General features: G+C 43.2%; 1 protein-coding gene across 1 annotated transcript in view; it reads right to left on the reverse strand.

Moving 5' to 3' along the window:
* The window catches only part of PARM1 (prostate androgen-regulated mucin-like protein 1), a 100,584-nt gene extending 87,964 nt beyond the window's left edge, over nucleotides 1-12,620 (reverse strand). The window contains exon 1 of the mRNA XM_070394992.1: nucleotides 12,372-12,620. Within this exon, the coding sequence (XP_070251093.1) occupies nucleotides 12,372-12,414 (43 nt within the window). The 5' untranslated portion in view covers nucleotides 12,415-12,620. The remainder of the gene's footprint in view (nucleotides 1-12,371) is intronic.
* Nucleotides 12,621-19,403: the final 6,783 nt, after the last annotated feature.

Genomic DNA, 19,403 nt, shown 5'->3' on the forward strand with positions numbered 1-19,403 from the left:
CCAGTACATAAATGAACCACTTCATTATTTGAAGCAGTTGCTTATTGTTGCCCCATGGAATAAACATTGAATGCATTCTAGTTTATCTGATTAGCACTATACAGTTAGACATTTACATTGTTTCCAATGTATTAATATTTGTAAAAGTTCTTAACCAAAACAAACAAATAAGATTCTAAGTCAGGTTTGTACTATATATATATATATATTTTTTTTTTAAATCTCTGTGTATGTTTATAGTTTCCAGAGTAAAAAAAAAAAAAAATTTAAATCAGTGCTTGAGTGCAGCTTTTAAAAACTGTTTTAAACAAGAGGCAACTGTCACTTGGTGACATTTATTTTGTTTTTAACAAAAAATTGGCTGTAAATTTATGACTCTCAAAAATCACACCTCCCCTTTTTCTGACAACCCCCCAAACTAAAACTCTGATCTTGGTAATGTGGTAACTTTTTCTCCTTCAGCACCCACACTTGCCTTTGAGATTTGAGGTATCCCAAGCCTTCTCTTTTTAATGCATCTTCCTTCTCCTTCTACTGAGAACCTAGGCCCTGCTTTTCATTTTAAGCAGAGAAGATGGTATCTTCCCCTGGAGGAGAGGTGGGGGAATGGTCACCTGTCCTCCAGTGTCACACCCACAACACCAGACACATGTCCCTGCCTGTCCTCCAGCTCAAGGTCAGTGTTACTCACCTTTAAGAAAGGACTGAAATGCTTACAGTCAATGCTGCTGCATTTCAAGATGGCCAAGTGCCCTCCCACTTCAAGAAAACTGAATGGACAAGCAGACCTCAATGAACAAGTGAGGTCCATGCTTTTAATATGAAGTATCATCTTTTCCATTTTTTTTGGTTTGTTTATAGGTTGATCTTCAAGTTGATATAATCTGAAATTTTACCACTATCCCTAAGGCTTCAAGATAAATATATTGTTATATTTTTAATACATATAAAATTTAAAGCTCATGTTCTTTTTTGGAAGCTGCTAAATAATCAAATGTTCCTATTTAAGCTAGAAAGTACCATGAGTATTTGTGGGATAATGAGGCTGAGCGATTTTAACAGCAGCCACATTAAGGGGTGTCGGCACTACAGATTGATGCTCAGAGGGTCTAGATTTGATTTTAGTCAGGACTTCACTTCTATTTATTGCTTGGACTAAAACACAATTCCTATTTCAGAATCACCAATGAGAGCAAAACACAGCGTCTGGAGGGCAGAGAAAACTCCAGTCTATTCTTCTGCTCACTAGTGACTGACTGACACTCAACACTCAGCATCCAACTTCACTTAAGCTGCTCAGACATGACTGGGAAATTGCCGGAGCTGCTTCCCTCAGACTCAGATCGCTTTCATCGTCAGGCTATTTTCAGTTACTCAGAAAATGCTCGGAAACATTCAAATAGTGGAGGTCTCTTTATCTCCTCTAGCTGAGCTCAAAGGCGACATTTTCTTAATTGGCCAGGGAGTTTCAGAAGTTGCAGCTATTTTGCAGTGATGGCTGTGGCAAAAATATAGCATACGTTTTAAACAGAAGTGTTCGCATGTGCACAGCTCCCCCCAAAATGCTGATTTTTAAAGTTTATTTTTTGTAACCCTCAATGAAAACTGAATGCCTTGGCTCATTTTTCAAAAAAGCTATTTGGAGATACTAGACAGAAGCACCTGATAGTAAGCAAGTTTTGCCAATGTCTCATTTTTGGGTGATCTAAGAAAAATTTTGGATTAAGTTTTCATTTTGCCAGCCCACAAAAATGTATTTTATTCATTCAACAAAGATTTTTGGCACCCCTTGAGTGCCAGAGTATTTAGCACTGGGGACACCACAGTAAACAAGAGACAACATTCCGGGGGTGGGGGGGGGTGGGGGCGGAGAAGTGAAGGGATGGAGAGGGTTTCACATTAAAAAAAAAGTAAAGACAAGAGACAGATAAGGGACACTGGGAATACAGTATTCACAGGTGAAACAATGCAATTTTTAAATGTTGGTTAGGGTATGTCCCATTGGGAAGGTGGCATTTGAACAAAGGCTTGAGGAGGTGAGAGAATTAGCCCTGTGGATATCTGGGAAAAGTATACTCCAGACAGCAGAAGGAGTCACTGCATGCTATAAGGAAGCCAGTGTGGCTGGTACAGGGTGAGCAAAGGAAAAGTAGATGGCCAGGTCCAAGAATGGATGGGGCAGCAGCTGGAGCAGGTCTTGATGGTCATTTCAAGGACTTGGAATTTTACTCTGAGTACAATAGGAACTATTGCACAACTGTGAACAGAGTAATGACATCATCTGATACATTTCTATTAGATCAACTGTTGCTATGCAGAGGACAGACCTTAGGAGGGAAAGAGTAGAAGCTGGTGGACCTGAGCGGAGGCCACTGCATTACTCCAGGAGAAATATGTGGGTGGTTCACACCAGAGTAGGAGCAATGGCGGTGGCAAAAAGTGTTTGAATGTTGTATATATTTTGAAAGTGAAAATAAACATTTTCCTGAGGGTTTGGATAAGGGGTGTTCAGAGAAAGAGGCTCAATGATGACTTGTGATTTTTCAGCCTGACCAACTAGTAAGTTGGAGTTGTCATTAATTGAGATGGGGAGGGTTTAGGGGGAGCCTTTTGGGGGAGGGAAATCCAGGAGTTCTGATTTGGACATGTTGAGCTTGAGATAGTGATTAGATATTCAACTTCTGATTTTCTTCTCACCAAGTCAAAACTTGTCAACCTCAAAGAATGTAAGTCTCTGAGGGTCTCGTTTTGCCTATTTTATTCATTGTTGTATCTCTAGAGCCTTGGGCAGTGTTTAGCACATGTAGGTTCTCAATGAAAAAATAACTAATATTTGCTAAGCACTCATTATGTGTCTTGCTCTGTTCTACCTGCCGAGGACAACACAGGGACAAAATAGCTGAAATTCTGCTCTCATGCACCTTAAAGTCTATTAGTGGGAGGCAGACAAGTGAATGAAGTAAAGTAAAATAAACCTATCTGTTGGTACACCTGCTCAATAACATTTGTTGAATGTTTACCGCATATATTATCACCCGAAAGGGGAAGAAACTAAGATCCCTGAGTTGGCATTCCATGGCAGCCTGTCTTTCTCTAAAGCCCCTTCTACTGCACCATGTTGCTTCTCATATGAAGTAACACAAATCCCATCCTCACATGATAAATATCAGGACTGTATTCTCCTCCTGTAAGCATTTAAAGGAGAATATACTCGAAATAGGACTCTTTTTGAAGTGCAGTTCTAGGAAGGCTGCCTGGGAGCGAGTAACCCCAGGCCACTCTGCCTTTTTTAATGGATCCAACCTTGAAGGAGAATTCCTCTTGACATCTCAGGGCATTGTCTCACTCTTTGCCCCCTTTCACAGTGCTGACGGTACTTAAATACCAGCCATTGAGGGCCACCACATTGTTTAATCTAAAAGGCTCCATTTGTAACCTTTCACAAAAGTAAAACAGTATACTAAAATAGGATTTATATTCATATACATTTGAGGAGGAATCTCTTATCCTGCCCCCTAAAAATGAAACTTTGTGAATTTTTCATTCCCATCATCATCAAGGGAGTGGTTTGGTTTTTAGTAGCCCCAAATGATTTCTAGTTATCATCTCCCATTCTGATATATTCTTCCCATCTCATACAACAGACAACCTCCAGCCTATCCCTTGCATCCTATGCAGAATTTCTAAAATAGCCTCAGCCCCTTTCTACTGACAGATTCTATATGTAATTTGGAACTTCCTTCCCCACCAACATCTCCTAGAACAGGGCGGGGCAAACTTTTTGACTCGAGGGCCACAATGGGTTCTTAAACTGGACCGGAGGCCCGGAACAAAAGCATGGATGGAGTGTTTGTGTGAACTAATATAAATTCAAAGTAAACATCATTACATAGAAGGTTACGGTCTTTTTTCTTTTAGTTTTATTCATTTCAAACAGGCCAGATCCAGCCCGCGGGCCGTAGTTTGCCCGCGGCTGTCCTAGAATGTAAATGATGACTGATCATTTAGCCTCAAAAATTGATAATCCTTTCTTCTGCTCAGATCTGCCTGAACAGTTCTTCAAAAAGGAGAATTCCAGGGATTTCTCCTTGTGAATGCCACCTCTATCAACAATTATAATTTTTAAGACAAAACATCCAGGGTTTCCCATTGGTTGGATGATGGCCATATCCATCTTAATCTTGCCTCTCACTCAGCAGATCCATCAACAGCAAGAACTGCCATGACTGGCAGAGGGTGTGATCCACCAATAACTTGACTCTTTTCCCAGGCCAAGAGAAGTGTTCAGTCCACCAGATTTCTTTAGGACTCTCTGTTGAATAAATGGGCATTGGGACCCCCTCATGTTGTAATTGGGAGACCTATTGATGTCCTTTAATAATATGACACATGACTCAATTGAATGACTGAAGTCTTAGACATTTCCCTAAATGCAAAGAGACTACCAATGCCTTGTAAATAGGAGAGCATCCTTTTATCCTCATAACTAGAGGCCCAACGCACAAAATTCATGCGCAGGTACAGTCCCTAGGCCTGGCTGGCAATCAGGGCCATCTTCTCCAGCTGCCTGTAGCCAGCCTCGCCCCCCACCGCCACCCACCCCAGGTTCCCCCTTTGCCATTGGGTGATCGGTACCTGATGGCCGGGGAAGGGACTAAGAGGTCGGCTATTCCTGCCCACTCACTGGCCCTGCCCCTGCCCCTGCCGTGTATGGCCATCAGGTGATCAGAGTCTGCTGTCTGGGGAAAGGGACCAAGAGGTGGTCAGTGCACCTCATAGTGACTGGTCCAGTGGTCATTCTGGTCGTTCTGCTGTTAGGGTCAATTTGCATATTACCCTTTTATTATATAGGATAGAGGCCTGGTGCACAGGTGGGGGCCAGCTGGCCTGCCCTGAAGGAGGCCCCAGACTGGGGGGGGGGGGGTCCCTGCTTGGGGGCAAGTCTGGCTGGGGCAAGGGGCTGCGGGGTTTGCAGGCCGGCCCCGCCCCCATCAGGGTGGGGGTCCCCGCTGGGGGCAGGGCTGGCCTGGGTGAGGGGCTGCGGGTGGTTTGCAGGCTGGCCATGTCCCCGGCTTTGTCAAGAAGGACACCTGGAATGAGGTCTGGAAGACATCAGGTCTATCCAGTCTAATTAGCATATTACCCTTTTATTAGTATAGATAATTGTTATTGTTCTTCCTAAAGGATCTGAATCACAGTACAAAGCAAGAATCATATAGTATAAAGTGTTTAGCAATAAAATAAAAGTAAGTTCACTGCTAGTATAATGGTATTATTCTGCCGTCTATCTGTGAGATCACAAAAGCTTTTCCAACAGAACCTGAAAAGGTTTCATAAGGGGCAGGCAGCACCAGTCACAATCCATCATGGGTACAGCAGGGGGTGAATCAACTCTGTCAGTAATGAGGTTATGCTTCTGGACTACATAAAGCTGGCAAGAATATCATCATTCAAAGAAGATATCTACACTAATAAAAGAGAAACATGCAAATTGGTGTCACTCCACTACGCCCACCAGCCAATCAGAGTGACTATGCAAATTAACCCCACAAAGATGGCGGTTAATTTGCATATGCAGGCACGGAGCAAAGACTGAAGGCTCTGGCTGGAGTGAAGACTGAAGACTGAAGGCTGAAGACTGAAGAGGCTTGGCTTCTCCGTTGCAGCTGTAGTGGAAAAACCAAGCCTCACTGTGGCCGGAGGGGAGAAGCCTAGCCTAGAAGCTTGGCTTCTCCGCTGCGGCTGGACCAAAGGCCTGGGTCCCGGGTGCCGGAGGAAAACCAGTGCCAGCAGCCAGGGGAAGGAAGGCCTATTACGCGAATCTTCATGCAATGGGCTTCTAGTATTTTAATAACCGAATATAAGAAAATATATGTTTTAACTAATGGGCAGTTGGAATGATAGCTGGAATTTTATAACCATGGCCATAAAAATAAAAATCAAACAAAGAAGTAAGTAAAACCTTCTCTCCCTTAATCCTTTTCATGTTCAACACCTGCACTAAAGCTCCCATATCCTTATTTCCTCACAAATGGAAAAGAAAATCAGGTGTCAGAATTTGGGCAATAAGTGGAAGATATTATCATCAAAGTTGTATTCTACCATTCATCTTATTTGGTACTGAGTATACATGTTTTCTAAATATGACACCTGGTAAGTTCCCACAATTTTTTCCCACTTAACAGTTACCTACTTACAGACTTTGCCTTCAGTATGAAAGGTACAAATTTCTGCCACAATCCGATAGCTTAAATAATTTTTATCTGCCTTGAAATTCTGTCTAATATGCTGCTTCAGGCTTTATATAGTCACAAGTGATACCAGTAGCCCTTTCCCGCAGGAATCATGTAAACCTTATCTAAATAATATTTCTGAGATGTGTAAGATCCTGGCACAGAAGAGACCATTGAAATCCAAAGCTCTTCTATAACTTTCTTTTGTGATCAGCTGCCAGATGGATTCTAGAAGGCTTCTACTTCCACCTCCTATGCATGAACACTGCCACCCTTTAAAATATAGTTTTGTAAAGAGGAATGGTTACAAGAGGGTCCAGTAATGTAGCTTCAGGGAGGCCACAGAAATCCCACCAACTGACCAGAAATACACAATAATGCACCATTACTGGATATATAGTCAGATTCCAAATATTTCATTGGAGAGCTGCCTCGGAATCCTAATCCTTGTAGCTTCTCTTTAAGAGAGAGTTGCTATGAAATCCCCATGTCTTCCCATGAACAGATTGTTACCAATGAAATAGAGCAGGGTGAGGTCAGGTTCAAAATAAAGCTAATCTTAGTGTCAAACCCACTGCATAGATGAACTGCAGGTGAAAAGGCCAAGGTAGGGTTTCTCGATGAATCACAGGATGCCCAGTTAAATTTGAAGTAAACAATGAAGAATTACTTAGTTTAAGCATGTCCCAAGTATAGTGTGGGAGGGATATACTTAGAATTCACCGTTTATTTGAAAATTCAAATTGTATTGGGCAAACCCGTGTTTTCATTTGCTAAATCTGGCAACACTAGCCAAAGGAAAATTAGAACAGCTTATTTTCCATCTACATTATACCATCCGGAACCAAAGAAAAACATTATATAATTGTAATGTATTATGGAATTGTCTATTTTGTTTTCATGATTTCTATTACTTATAAAATGGCAAAGGTCTCAAGGTTTATAAATGACATTAAACAGGTAAAAGAAATAAGCTATGCTGTTGTAAAAGATAATGAACATTTAAAGATCCACAGATTAGAAAATCTGATGTTATGTCAATCCTTGTCACTTTAATTTAAGCAGTGACTAAAAAAAGTAATGCCGTGAACTACATACACAAATCTTCTTAGTTTATAGTCACCCTGCTTGCACATTAACTGGATGATAACCTATTAGCCCTGCATTTTCAAGTAAAAAGTAGTCATTGCATCAGGCACATGTGCTCAGCCTACCTCTTTTAAGAACTGCCTCTGTCTTCTAAATGAAACATCAATTTTTCCAAGCAACTCTTTCATGTCATTCAATCTCTTATTAGCAAAGAAAATATGTGGTTCCTAAACGAACATATCCAATGTCAATGACAGATAGTTCCAAAAGGAAGCAAATTGTTGTAAATGCCAGGATTCCTTTCATTTGGGTATTAAGACAGCCAATCCCTCTGGAAAATATTTTTTAAATGTCTCTATTTAAATGTCTCTCTCCAGTGGATGCTATAAAAGCCTGCTCAAACTATGAAAATACCAGGCTAATATATATATATATATATATATATATATATATATATATATATATGGCTAATATATATATAGCTAATATATATATATATATATATTAAAAAGCTAATATGCAAATTGTCCCCTCAGGAGTTCAACTGACCAGGAGTTCAACAGCTCACTATGATGTGTGCTGACCACCAGGGGGCAGCGCGGAATGAAGGAAGGCTCCAGCTGGCAGCCAGCAGTGAGGGGAAGGAAGGCCCCTGATCGCCAGCCAGGCCTAGGGACCCTACCTGTGCACGATTTCGTGCACTGGGCCTCTAGTATATACAGTATATAAACACAAGTATAATTAGATCAGGTCAAAATGTGCCAATCAAAGTAGCGATCTGGCCAATATGATTTGGGTACTGTAGAGAGCCATTCTGGATCATTCAGATACCATGAGTGGTCTTTTCCTAAGTTGTTTGATTGGATTATCCCAAATCTGCATCTCTGGGAACCTGACCTTAAGGTTTAGCTGGGTTGGGCTTTTGAAACATACCAGTTTGCAAAAGACTGTGGAAAAATAAAGTCCTTGGTGAGACTTCTACCGAGCATTTTTAAGACTGTTGTGCTAAATCGGAGCTGGCATGTTATTAACCTTTTCAAATTAGGCAGTTAGTAGGCTGAGCTGAATCTTTACTTAATTTGCACATTAGGGTCTGACAGAACAGCTGGCACTGTGCTGGAATATTAGTTGAGATCTTTAATTTACATTGTCCAAGAGTAAACATAATAAACTCTGCTTTTGGAGAGGATGACCTAATCGGTGGCAAATACAGTAAATTTTATTAATAGGACTAATACCAACAACAATAACTAGCATTTATTGAGTGCTTAGTATGTCCTGGGTACTGTAGGCATCTTCAGTCATTTAACACTTTATACAACCTTGTGAGGTTTAATCCCCCAATTTTGTAGATGAGAAAACTCAAGGGGTTAAGTTACTTGCCCTAAATTACACAATTAGCAAGCAGTAAAACTTGGCTTTGTGCCTAGACAATCTATCGGCAGAATCTCTGTGCTTATCACTTTGCAACTCTGCCTCAGTAAATGTATCAGGTAACAAGGAAGAGCTTCCACCTTCTCATGTGAAGGTGTCACTTCTTGAACTGTGACACAGACTTCAGGGGAGCAGGAGGTAAGGAACGCGAGCAACCCTTCACCCTCACTCCACCCAACCACAGGCAACCTTGCTGTTCCTATAATCGTGTGTACATATTTTTTGTTTACTTTTAACATGTTTGTGATAAGATTTATGATAAGCCTTCAATATGCTTATGACAAGGTTCTGACAAATGTGGTAAGAACAGAGCCATAAATGTGTAGGGTGGGGTCGTCCTTAAGGGAGGAGGACATTCTAGCTGTTAGTCACTTGGAGGAGAGCTATGATAGGCCCCAAACACAAATAGGATCTTTAGCTGGGTGGCAGACTGGAATCTAGCTCCTGGTCTTGATCACCCAGGAGCCAGTAAGTGGGCCTGTGTGGTGAGCCAGAATGCAGTCCTCTCCCTGCGCGGGAGACAAGGGGCAGGGAGGGCAGGCCCAGGGCAGGCCCAGGGCAGGAAAGGTTGGATCTCCGGGGTTTGTGTCTCTCTTACTTATGCTTCTTTCCCCTTTGTCCTTCTTGAGTGTTTGGGAAAGGCCTTTTGAAAGTCCCAGAATATCTCAGCTGTCTCAGTGAGGAAGTTTTTAAAAATAAATTGGGACATAGAACACAGAAGGGTGGCAATGATGGTGGTGATAATGAAGGAAGAGAATCCAGAGGGGAGAGGGGGAGGGATGGAGATGGGAGCTTCTGTGGCAGCTATCCTCCCTCACTCCAGGTTCTGCCGCCAAACCTCGATGGTTCTGGCTTGTATTTTGGTTTGGAGGCAGGAATCCTGTACGCCTTGCACTGGCATTAGAGGTGTTGGGGAATGGCTTGCATGATAGCTAATTTTCTACCACAATTAACTTTGAGAGAACTGAAGACAGTCCATGGTTTCTCTCTTCCTTCTTTTATTTTTTATTTCTTTTATTTTTAAAAAAAATATACTTTATTGATTTTTGACAGAGGAAGGAAGAGGGATAGAGAGTTAGAAACATCGATCAGCTGCCTCCTGCACACCCCCTACTGGGGATGTGCCCGTGACCAAGATACATGCCCTTGACCGGAATCGAACCTGGGACCCTTCAGTCCGCAGGCCGACGCTCTATCCACTGAGCCAAACCGGTTAGGGCTCTTCCTTCTTTTAAAAATACAAGTGAGTAAATATGGAGATCTACTTTGTTGGGTTGACAGTGCACACAAAATTTGCAAGTGTCCATTCTGCAGGGTGGAGGAAATGCTAAGTGTATATTGATTTATTAAGCTCAAAATGCCCTCTGCCAAACCCCATTCCTGCCTCACGATAGCATCATCTGAAGAGTTTTACAGAAATTGTCCTGAAGCCTCTAAAGCTGCAGTAGGGTGGGAGAAGAAAACAGAAAAGAAGCAACTGCCTGGTGAAACAACTTAGAGCTGAAACATGCATGCCACTTTCCTTTCAAGAACCCTCAACCTCAACCCTCTGCCATTTACCAACGTATCTATTTATTCTTTAAAAAGTGCTTTTTTAGTTTCTGTAAACACTTTACTTTGGGATGCAAAGAACCTCAAGTAGCTCTAAGACCACACTGACTCCTAAAGAGATTCCCTCAGAGGTACAAACTCACAGGAGAGAAGGAAGCTTCATCATTCTCTTGGGGAGACACACACAGAAGCATAAGTTTGTCTTCCGGGCCAGGAGAGCCTCAGAACAGGGAGCCTGTAATCTGCTTGGCTCTGACCGCCACACAAGTGTGCAGGGATGGAGATAAGGCGGCTCCCTGGTCCCGGAGCCACCCTCTACCCCTACCTCCTCATTCTGGCAGTGAACAAGGTATTATTCCTGTCCCTGGAATAGCAGGGTGGAACTCTAAAACAGGCTAAGAAAAAAAATCTTGAGCTCCTTAGGCGGGGAAAATGTCACAATACACTGCCTAGTAGGATTAATCTCGGTTTTGCCAACTGCCAGTGCTGATTATATATATATATATATATAAGACAAGTCATGAAATAAAATTAGCAGACAAACCTACCTACTAGCTCTATTGTCTCACTCAAGGTTCTCTGAGTCTCTCTGGAGCCTCAAGAAAGGATTTCTAGTAAGGAGAAAGTGAAGGCACCCTTCATGTCACTTCGGAAACATCTCTTGCTCCGAGGATCCCGGATATTGCCACAAGGGCAATCATGGGGCTGGATGCCGCGGTTACACCTGCTGGTTCCAGGCGCTCCCAGCACGGCTCAGGGCTGCGCAGCCACAGTCGCCCGAGACTGTTGCGGATCCGTCTGCAGACGCGTCTGCTAACTGTTCAGACGCCAGAGGGAAAAGGGAGTTTTCTCCGGCGCACAGCAAGTAGAGGGAAAACGCATGCTATAGTCTCATGTTGGGAAACTTTTCTCCAAAACGCATGATCCTTTGAGAGCTGCCAGAAAACCCTAGCTTCTTTTCAAGGGACTGTAGCGACTTGTGTCCACAATTACAGCAATCCAGGAAGAAAACTATTGCTGGACTACCAGCAGGAGTCAAACTGGCGTGTGCATGTGACTTTGCAACATTCTTATCTAAACATGCCAGTGCGCGCACTCAAGCTACTGTTCCCACCCATGCTTTGGCCTTGTCCCTACTCCGGTGTCCCTTGGTGGACTGCATTTTCTGCAAAAACCGGATATCCCAACTCCAGACTCTGCATCTCTCCCAGGCCCCCACCGAGTCCAGCTCACTCCCGCTCCTCCCTCTCCAGCTCCTGATCTCCGTACTCTCAAGACCTGAGAGGCGCTTGGCGGGGAAGCCGTCCTAGGCAGTGCGTTTCTGTCGTTTCTGTCGTGTATGTCAGGGGAGAGTGGATGAAACGGGGGGATGCTAGTTTTAGCTAAGTGAACAGTTTCTGCCACGCCACGCAGTTTTAGAGGTTCCAGACCACTGGGTAAAACTGCAAACCCCATTGGTGAGCCCGAGCTTGAACCCGGTCGGGGCAGCTTCCCTGGGACTCGAATGCCGCATCATCATCCCGAGGCCGGGATGGCCAGAAACCGCCAAGTCTCCGCGAACGCCGACCAGCCTAGCGGGGCGCACAGCCACTGCCTAACACCTTCCCGGAGGACTTCCACTTTCCCCCCCATTCCCGCTCCCCAGCCCCTCGCTTCTTCCGATGTTCATCTCTCCCAGAGTCCAACCGCACGGAGAAGAGCGGCGCCCGACTCCGGCAGGCGGTGCTGGCGAACCCCAGAAACCCCGAGGAGCAGTCCGTGTTGCCCACCCGCGACTCGACCGCGCCGCGCAGCCACCTGTTCTACAAACTCAGCCGGAGTTTGTGCGGACGCCGCGGGCTGTGGCAGGAGGGACCCAGCCCTCCCCTCGGCCCGGCGGGGTTCAGGATCTCCAAAGGCGCGCATCACCGCAAGCCCCAGGGCGCACAGCCCTTCGCACCACCTCTGAGACTCCCACTACTCGGGGGCCCACCGCGCACGCGGGGACTGACTTCTCAGTCTCCCGGCTGCAGCCCTACCCTGGCGCCAGCCGCCCGCCCCCGGGAACACGGCGCCCCAAAGTACCTGCCGTGAAGATGCAGAGAGCGAAGAGCGTCTTGCAGATCATGGTCTCCTGGTGCTGGGTGCCGAGTCCGGCGCGGGCAGCGGGAGAGTTTGTCGGGACTGATCGAGCGCCCCAGGCGCCGACGGCTCCTTCTCTGCCCCGGGGGCTGGCGGTGGGAGCCCAGAGGCCCGGGAGGTACCGGCGGCGGGCGGGCGGTGAAGCCAGGCGAACGCGGCGCGGCTCCGACTCCGCTCCGTCAGCTGCGTGCCCTCCGGCGGCCGGCGAGCTTCTGCTCCATCCCAGCTGCGGGAGCCTGGGGCCGCCTCCGCCGCCGCGCCGGCCGCGCCAAACCCCTCCCACCCGGGCCCGCGGCGACCACAAGGCCACCCCCTGGCCTTCCCTCTCCCAGCGATTCGTCCCGGGAGCCCGGCCCAGGGCGGCCTCTGCTGGACAGCCAGGGCTGGAGACCTGCGTTCAGACTGGATTCAGAGAATGTTCAGTGTCTAGCTCTGTGTTGGGGACTAGGGATGCAAAGAAGTGTGAGCAGATCTCTGCCCTCAGGAATTTATCTCAGGTTTTTGCTGTTGTTTTGTTTTTACAAGAGCTTACAGTCTTTAAACAGGTGATCTTATGCCATTTTAGGCCTCACCTTCAAGAGCCAAACTCATCATTATAAGAGCATACACATTTCTTTCCATCCTTTCTTCAAAGGTTCCTGCCTGTATATTAAACGCTCGCACACATTCAACCCCACTGCACCTCCTGGTACCTGAGCCAGGATGTCTGCTGCTTGATTTAGCTTCTTACTAGAAGAAATAGCACTCATGTCAGGTAACATTGATCATGGCGTTACTGAGCAAGACATAAGACTAGGTGTTGTACCATGACTCCTTCTAACAACCCTATGACATAAAGATAATTATTATTCCATTTTACGTAAGGGAAAACCAAGGCACAGAGAAGTCATGTGCTCAATGTTGCAGAGCTGGCAGGGGCTGGACGCATAATTGCACAGTTTGTATGCACCAGGGCGCTAATAGCAAAGGCTGACAGTTCCTGAGTGTGTGCTGCATCCTGGACAACGGTGCTGCACAGGTTTTCACCAAGTCAAGTTCTCACAGCAGTGCTTTGAGGTGGGCACTGTTATAGCATCACTTTCGGGGGAGGAAATGGAAACACAGAGAGGTTTAAGTACTTGTCCAGGGTCTCACAACTAGCTAATGGTACAGGTAAGATGCCTGCCAAGCACGCTGGATGATCCCCTGTACTCTACTCCTTCTTCAAAGCCCCCAAAGTTTTGTGTGTAAACACTGATCAAAGTTGACCTTTCACTTAATACTCCACTATCTTAGACTTGCTTATTTCTCTCACCTCTATCAGACCAGATGGTGGTTCGTCACCTAATATCTATGTGACTATGAGTCTGGTGGTCACCTAGTCACCAGAGCTAGGAAGCTGCAGGAATTAATGAGCCTTCCAAAAGAATTGATTTGTTCAGGACCATTAGTAGCGTTGGAGAATGGCTTTGTTTTCTGTGACTTCTTTCTCACATACCGGAGCCTCAGGTTTTACCTTTCCCCCTTTTGGGGCCTCATTACTTTATCTGTGACAAGGTCCATTTCTCTACCTAACAACCACTTGTAGAACTTGTCATGCTTCTACAACCAGAAAGAAAAACTGGGCTCAGAGGTTTTCTTTTGCTTTGGTAAATTTATTGATTCCTTTTGGAATGAGAAGTGAAATATATCAGCACAAACAGTGCCCATCTCCCTTCCCTCCTTCCTGGCTAGAGAAACTGCAAATTCAATTTGTTAAACACGTTCTCTGAATGCTTTTGACCGGAGGTCTTTCTGGCTTCTGATGTAATCTACGTGACTATGAAGAATTTCTGCATCTGGGTTGTGGTTGTCATGGAGTCAGGGACCACACACAGATGGATTTTTGCAGGGCTGTTCCATAAGGAGCTGGTGCCTTTAACTAGGGCCATGTAGTAAGTGACTCTATGACAGAAATAAAGGTCTTTCAAAACCACAGAAAAAATGATTCAGTTGAAGTTCAACAAAATTTTAATGAAGTCCCTATGGAGTACAAAGCATGTGTGATTCTGACTTGGATATCTAAGATGATTATTTGGTACCCAAAGGATGGTGATGCCCACATACTAATCAGTTAAAATGTCCAAGGTTTTTCACTGTATGCAAAATAGAGTTGAAATAATTTCTTTAACAAAATCATTTACTTTTTAGTTTATTTTTTGTTAATCCTCACCTGAGGATATTTTTTCCCATTGATTTTTGGAGAGAGTGGACGGGATGGAGGAAGGGGCACTGAGAGAGAGAAGGAGAGAAGGGGAGAGAGAGAGAGAGAGAGAGAGAGAGAGAGATATGACATCCATTGGTTGCCTCCCAAATGTGCCTGACTGTGGACAAGATCGAACCTGCAACCCAGGTATGAGCCCTTGACCGGGAACCAAACCCATGACCCTTTGGTGCTTGGGCCAATGCTCTAACCATTTAGCAACACTTGCCAGGACTAAAATAATTTATTTTTATTAATAATTAAATCTGTTAATGTATCAATTTAGTGAAAACACATTTGATCACCTACTAGGTACCAGATTCTACGCTAGGCTGTGGGAATGTAACAGGTTGTAATAGTCAGGGTAGGCTTGGTTATCCTGCTTTAATAAAACACCCTAACGTCTCAGAGGCTTAAGCAATAATGGTTTATTAGCTCATCAACCTCTTCTCAGAGCAGCTGTTCTCTATGTCAGGAATCAGGGTTGTACCTCCAGATCAAAACCTGCTTCCACACTCACCAAGATAGGGAAAAAGAGAAGTGGAGAGTCAGTGCAACATTTAAATCTTCCACCTGGAAGTTTCTACTCAGAGGTCATCGGCTAATGCAAGTGAGTGGCCATGCTCAACTTTGAGAAATCAAGGAAGCACAATCTCCTTGTGTGCTCAGATGGAAAGGAGAGCTCATAGCCATGGACAGCTGTGAGCGTGCCCCAATGGTTAACTGTCTCTGCTATTAGGAAGCTTATGTTCTAGTAATGGGGAGTCAAAGATTGAATGAGTGATCTCAAAAATATATGCAATAATTTATGTTGTATGATATAAATAATAATACCCACAAACATTTATTGAGTTTTTGCTATGTGTTAGGAATTATTCCAAGCATTTTATGTAATCTGTTTAAACTTTGCACTCTAGAAAGTTATCCCAATTTTATTTTTTTAAAAAAACCTACAAAATCCACACAAGAATAAACACCTGAGAGATACTTAAAGAGAGTTTAAGTATGAAGGAAACCAAAAGATACTATGAGATCTTGCAGGGTGACTTGTACTCCTCCATGGGGTCAGGGGTAGAATTTGCAATCCTTACAGCAAGAGCAGGTGTCTTTACAGAATCCTCTTGGTTCTTTTATAATGTGCCACTGGGATAAAATCTAAAATACATCTGCCCTTTACTGACTTCCACTTTTTTTTTATTACTGTTAAAATGAATTTCTAGTGTTGTAGACTTTCAACACCTTCAAAAATTTCAACAACCTTGTTGACTTAATTTTTGACATGCTGAATTTATTATAATTTAGATAATGTTATATAATATATGTTAGATCAGTGATTGGCAAACTCATTAGTCAACAGAGCCAAATATCAACAGTACAATGATTGAAATTTCTTTTGAGAGACAAATTTTTTAAACTTAAACTATATAGGTAGGTACATTGTTATTAACTTAATTAGAGTACTCCTAAGCTGGCCTTTGCTAAAAACATCCTCAATCTGATTGAGGTACGTTTGCTGAGGTCGACCCCTTCCAACTCTCCCATCCACACTCGTCTTGTGTACTTGTTTTGTCTATCTCCTTTCTGAAAACCGACTTCTGCGCATGGGCCACGAAGTTTCAATCGCACTATACGTGCGCGCCCGCATGTGGTATTTTGTGGAAGAGCCACACTCAAGAGGCCAAAGAGCCGCATGTGGCTCGTGAGCCGCGGTTTGCCGACCACTGGTCTAGCCCATGGCCCCTGAAGGCTGGATTCTAATCTGCCCTCTGCCATCTAACCAAGTGACTCTGCCGTCTAACTTGACATCTCTATGCCTCTGCTTTGTCCTGGCTTTATTGGGATGATTAAATGAATTACACATGTGAAAAATTGGCATGTTCTAACTGCCAATAAATGTTAGCTGTTATTAGAGGAGAAACTTTGGGGTACATTTAAAAAATTTTTTTTGATCTATATTACAAAGAGAAAGCATTTATGCCTGCGGCAGCTACTTTATACACAGTTCTGTAACTTGGGCTCTGCCCTCAGTAACTCCACTCCTGCTACAACTGAGCTGCAGGGGAGAGCTCTAAACTGTCTCTGACAGCGCCTTCCCCACTCCCACCCGCCTCTGCCCAAAGGCAAGAAAGCAGCAGGGTAGACCCTGGTGTATTTCTCCTTGGTTTCGTTCCTCTTCCCAAGCAGAGTTGCAAACATGTCTCCATGGGTTCTGCTACACTTCCTCACATCAGTGTGCCTTTCTCTTCTTAACTCTAATTCCCTCTTTTAAAAAATATTAATGAGCCCTAGCTAGTTTGGCTCCGTGGATAGAGCGTCAGCCTGTGGACTGAAGGGTCCTAGGTTCCATTCTGGTCAAGGACACATGCCCGGGTGCGGGCTCCATCCCCCGTGGGGGGTGCAAGAGGCAGCCAATCAATGATTCTCTCTCATCATTGATGTTCCTATCTCTCTCTCCCTCTTCCTTCCTCTCTGAAATCAATAAAAAATATTTTAAAAAGTAATGGCAAATAATACTTAAAACAGTTATGCAATATGTGCAAAAAAGGTAAATTTGGAACTTTGCCAAGAAATATTTGCTTGAACAAGGGCAGTTTTAATAGGGCATGATGAAACATGATTGTTTTCCTTATTTAAATAAAGTTGTTTGGAGCTGCATGAGCTCTTTGAGAACACTTAACCGCAGGTCACTAATTTTTATTTTAATTAAGGAGAAAGTCCTAAAACTATTTCAGAAAGGAAGAAACAGGCTTCTCAGAGGTAATGCACATAATGAAACCTCTCATTTAAACAAGTCTAGAGTCTGATTGGGTTGGTACTGTACACCTGCGTTGTCCAGAGAACCAACAAACATCACATATGTAACTTAAACATTTCTAGAAGTCTTATTTTTTAAAAAGGAGAAAGAACAGATGAATTTAATTAAATTAATTACTCAAAGCACATTTAACAATGTTTTATTTAACCCAATATATCTAAAATATCCATCAATTCACATATAATGAAAACAAATATATTAATGAGGTATTTTACATTCTTTGTCTCATTCTAAGTCTTTGACATCCAGTGTATATTTTATACTTACATGATATCTCAATTCAGACTTGGCACATTTTGAATACTCAATAACCAGATGTGGTTAGTAGGTACAGAGCATTGGCCCAGTCTGTTGCCTTACCGCGTGGATATGTTCTGTAAAAGTACAGAGCAGTGCTGGTGGACTTTATTCACTGACAGTGGCGTGGTTGGAAGTCGAACACTTGCTGATTGCATGGCTTCTAACCTTCATTAACCTCCCTAAGTCTCAGTTTCACCTTCTGTGAATTGGAGATGATGATTATAATACTTTGCTTAAAAGGATTATTGTAAGAAATAAATGATGGAAAACATTTAGAACAGATCCTAGACAGAGCAAAGACTCAATAAATGCTTACTGTTATAACCTGGTAGGAGCAGTTATGAGAATGATGAAAAATGATTATGAATAGTAAAATCTTCCCTTGTCATTGGGGTATTAGAGACTCCTTACTACTCAGAGACATTGACAATATCACTTGTCTCTTGAAGTCTCTGTAGGCATAGATTAGAGCAGCACTTCTCAAATATTTTGGTCTTAGGACACCTTTACACTCCTAAAATTTATTAAGAAACTATTTGTTTATGTGAAAGGGGCATTTTAAAGGCCCTTTCAGATAATTGTAGTTTTTCTTCTGTTATATTGCACCAAAACTCAATAAGTAGTAGTTTCTTAAAAGTTAGCAGCAATATGGAATGTGAGAGCATCCCAATGAAATTTTTATATATTTTTTACATTAAAACCCTTTGGTATATCTTGAACTTTGAATGTATCTTTTACGCATGTATGATTTTTTAACTTCATGCATTGGTCATATAGAAAATATTGGTTCACTGTGTTATGCAGATCTTCCAAATGTTAACACCTTTCATTATACAACGTCAAAAAATTACATTTACTAATCAGAAAAGTCTTCAAATATTGGGAAGCTGTAAAGTTAATGGTAGAGAATATAAGTTTGTCAAATTTCTGATTTTCACTTAAAAGCTTGAATGTTATCATTGGCACCAAAACTATTCATTGTTTTACTTGAAGTGACAGGCTAACTTCATGGAGAAAATTTCATACAAATATCCAAGTCTAAATAACCACAGTATGTCTCCTAGTCATTTTTCAGGTAAAAATGGTGTTCCATGAAATAAAAGTGATTAGTTCAGATTGTATTTCTTTGAGATGGTCATCTCATTTTGGTATGCAGTCAACAGGCTTTATGCATACATTCCATTTATTTACAAAGATATGAAAAAATGTATATTCAAGATCAAGATTTAATAAGACCTTTTTAAGTGAAACTTGCTTTCTCCCTCACTTTAAACTGAACATTCACAGTATGTGAAGTATGTAATGACTACTTGTATAATTTGGTGCCACTGGCTTCATTTATGTTAAGCTACCAGAAGTTTTACCCACAACTGCTTTTGCACCATCAATGCAAAAGTCAACATGCCAATATAAATCAATCAATCAAATAAAAAGCATCCTATATAATAAAAGGCTAATATGCAAATAGAGGAATGACTGGTTGCTATGACGCACACTGACCACCATGGGGCAGATGCTCAATGCAGGAGCTGCCCCCTCGTGGTCAGTGCACTCCCACAGGGGGAGCACCCCTCAGCCAGAAGCCCTGAGCCGGGCTCACGGCTGGCGAGCAGACATCCGCAGCAGCGCTAAGGATGTC

The sequence above is a fragment of the Myotis yumanensis genome, unplaced genomic scaffold (genome assembly GCF_028538775.1).
Source record: "Myotis yumanensis isolate MYYU_CA2020_CCGP unplaced genomic scaffold, mMyoYum1.0.hap1 SCAF_1, whole genome shotgun sequence".
NCBI classification, from domain to species: Eukaryota; Metazoa; Chordata; class Mammalia; order Chiroptera; family Vespertilionidae; genus Myotis; species Myotis yumanensis.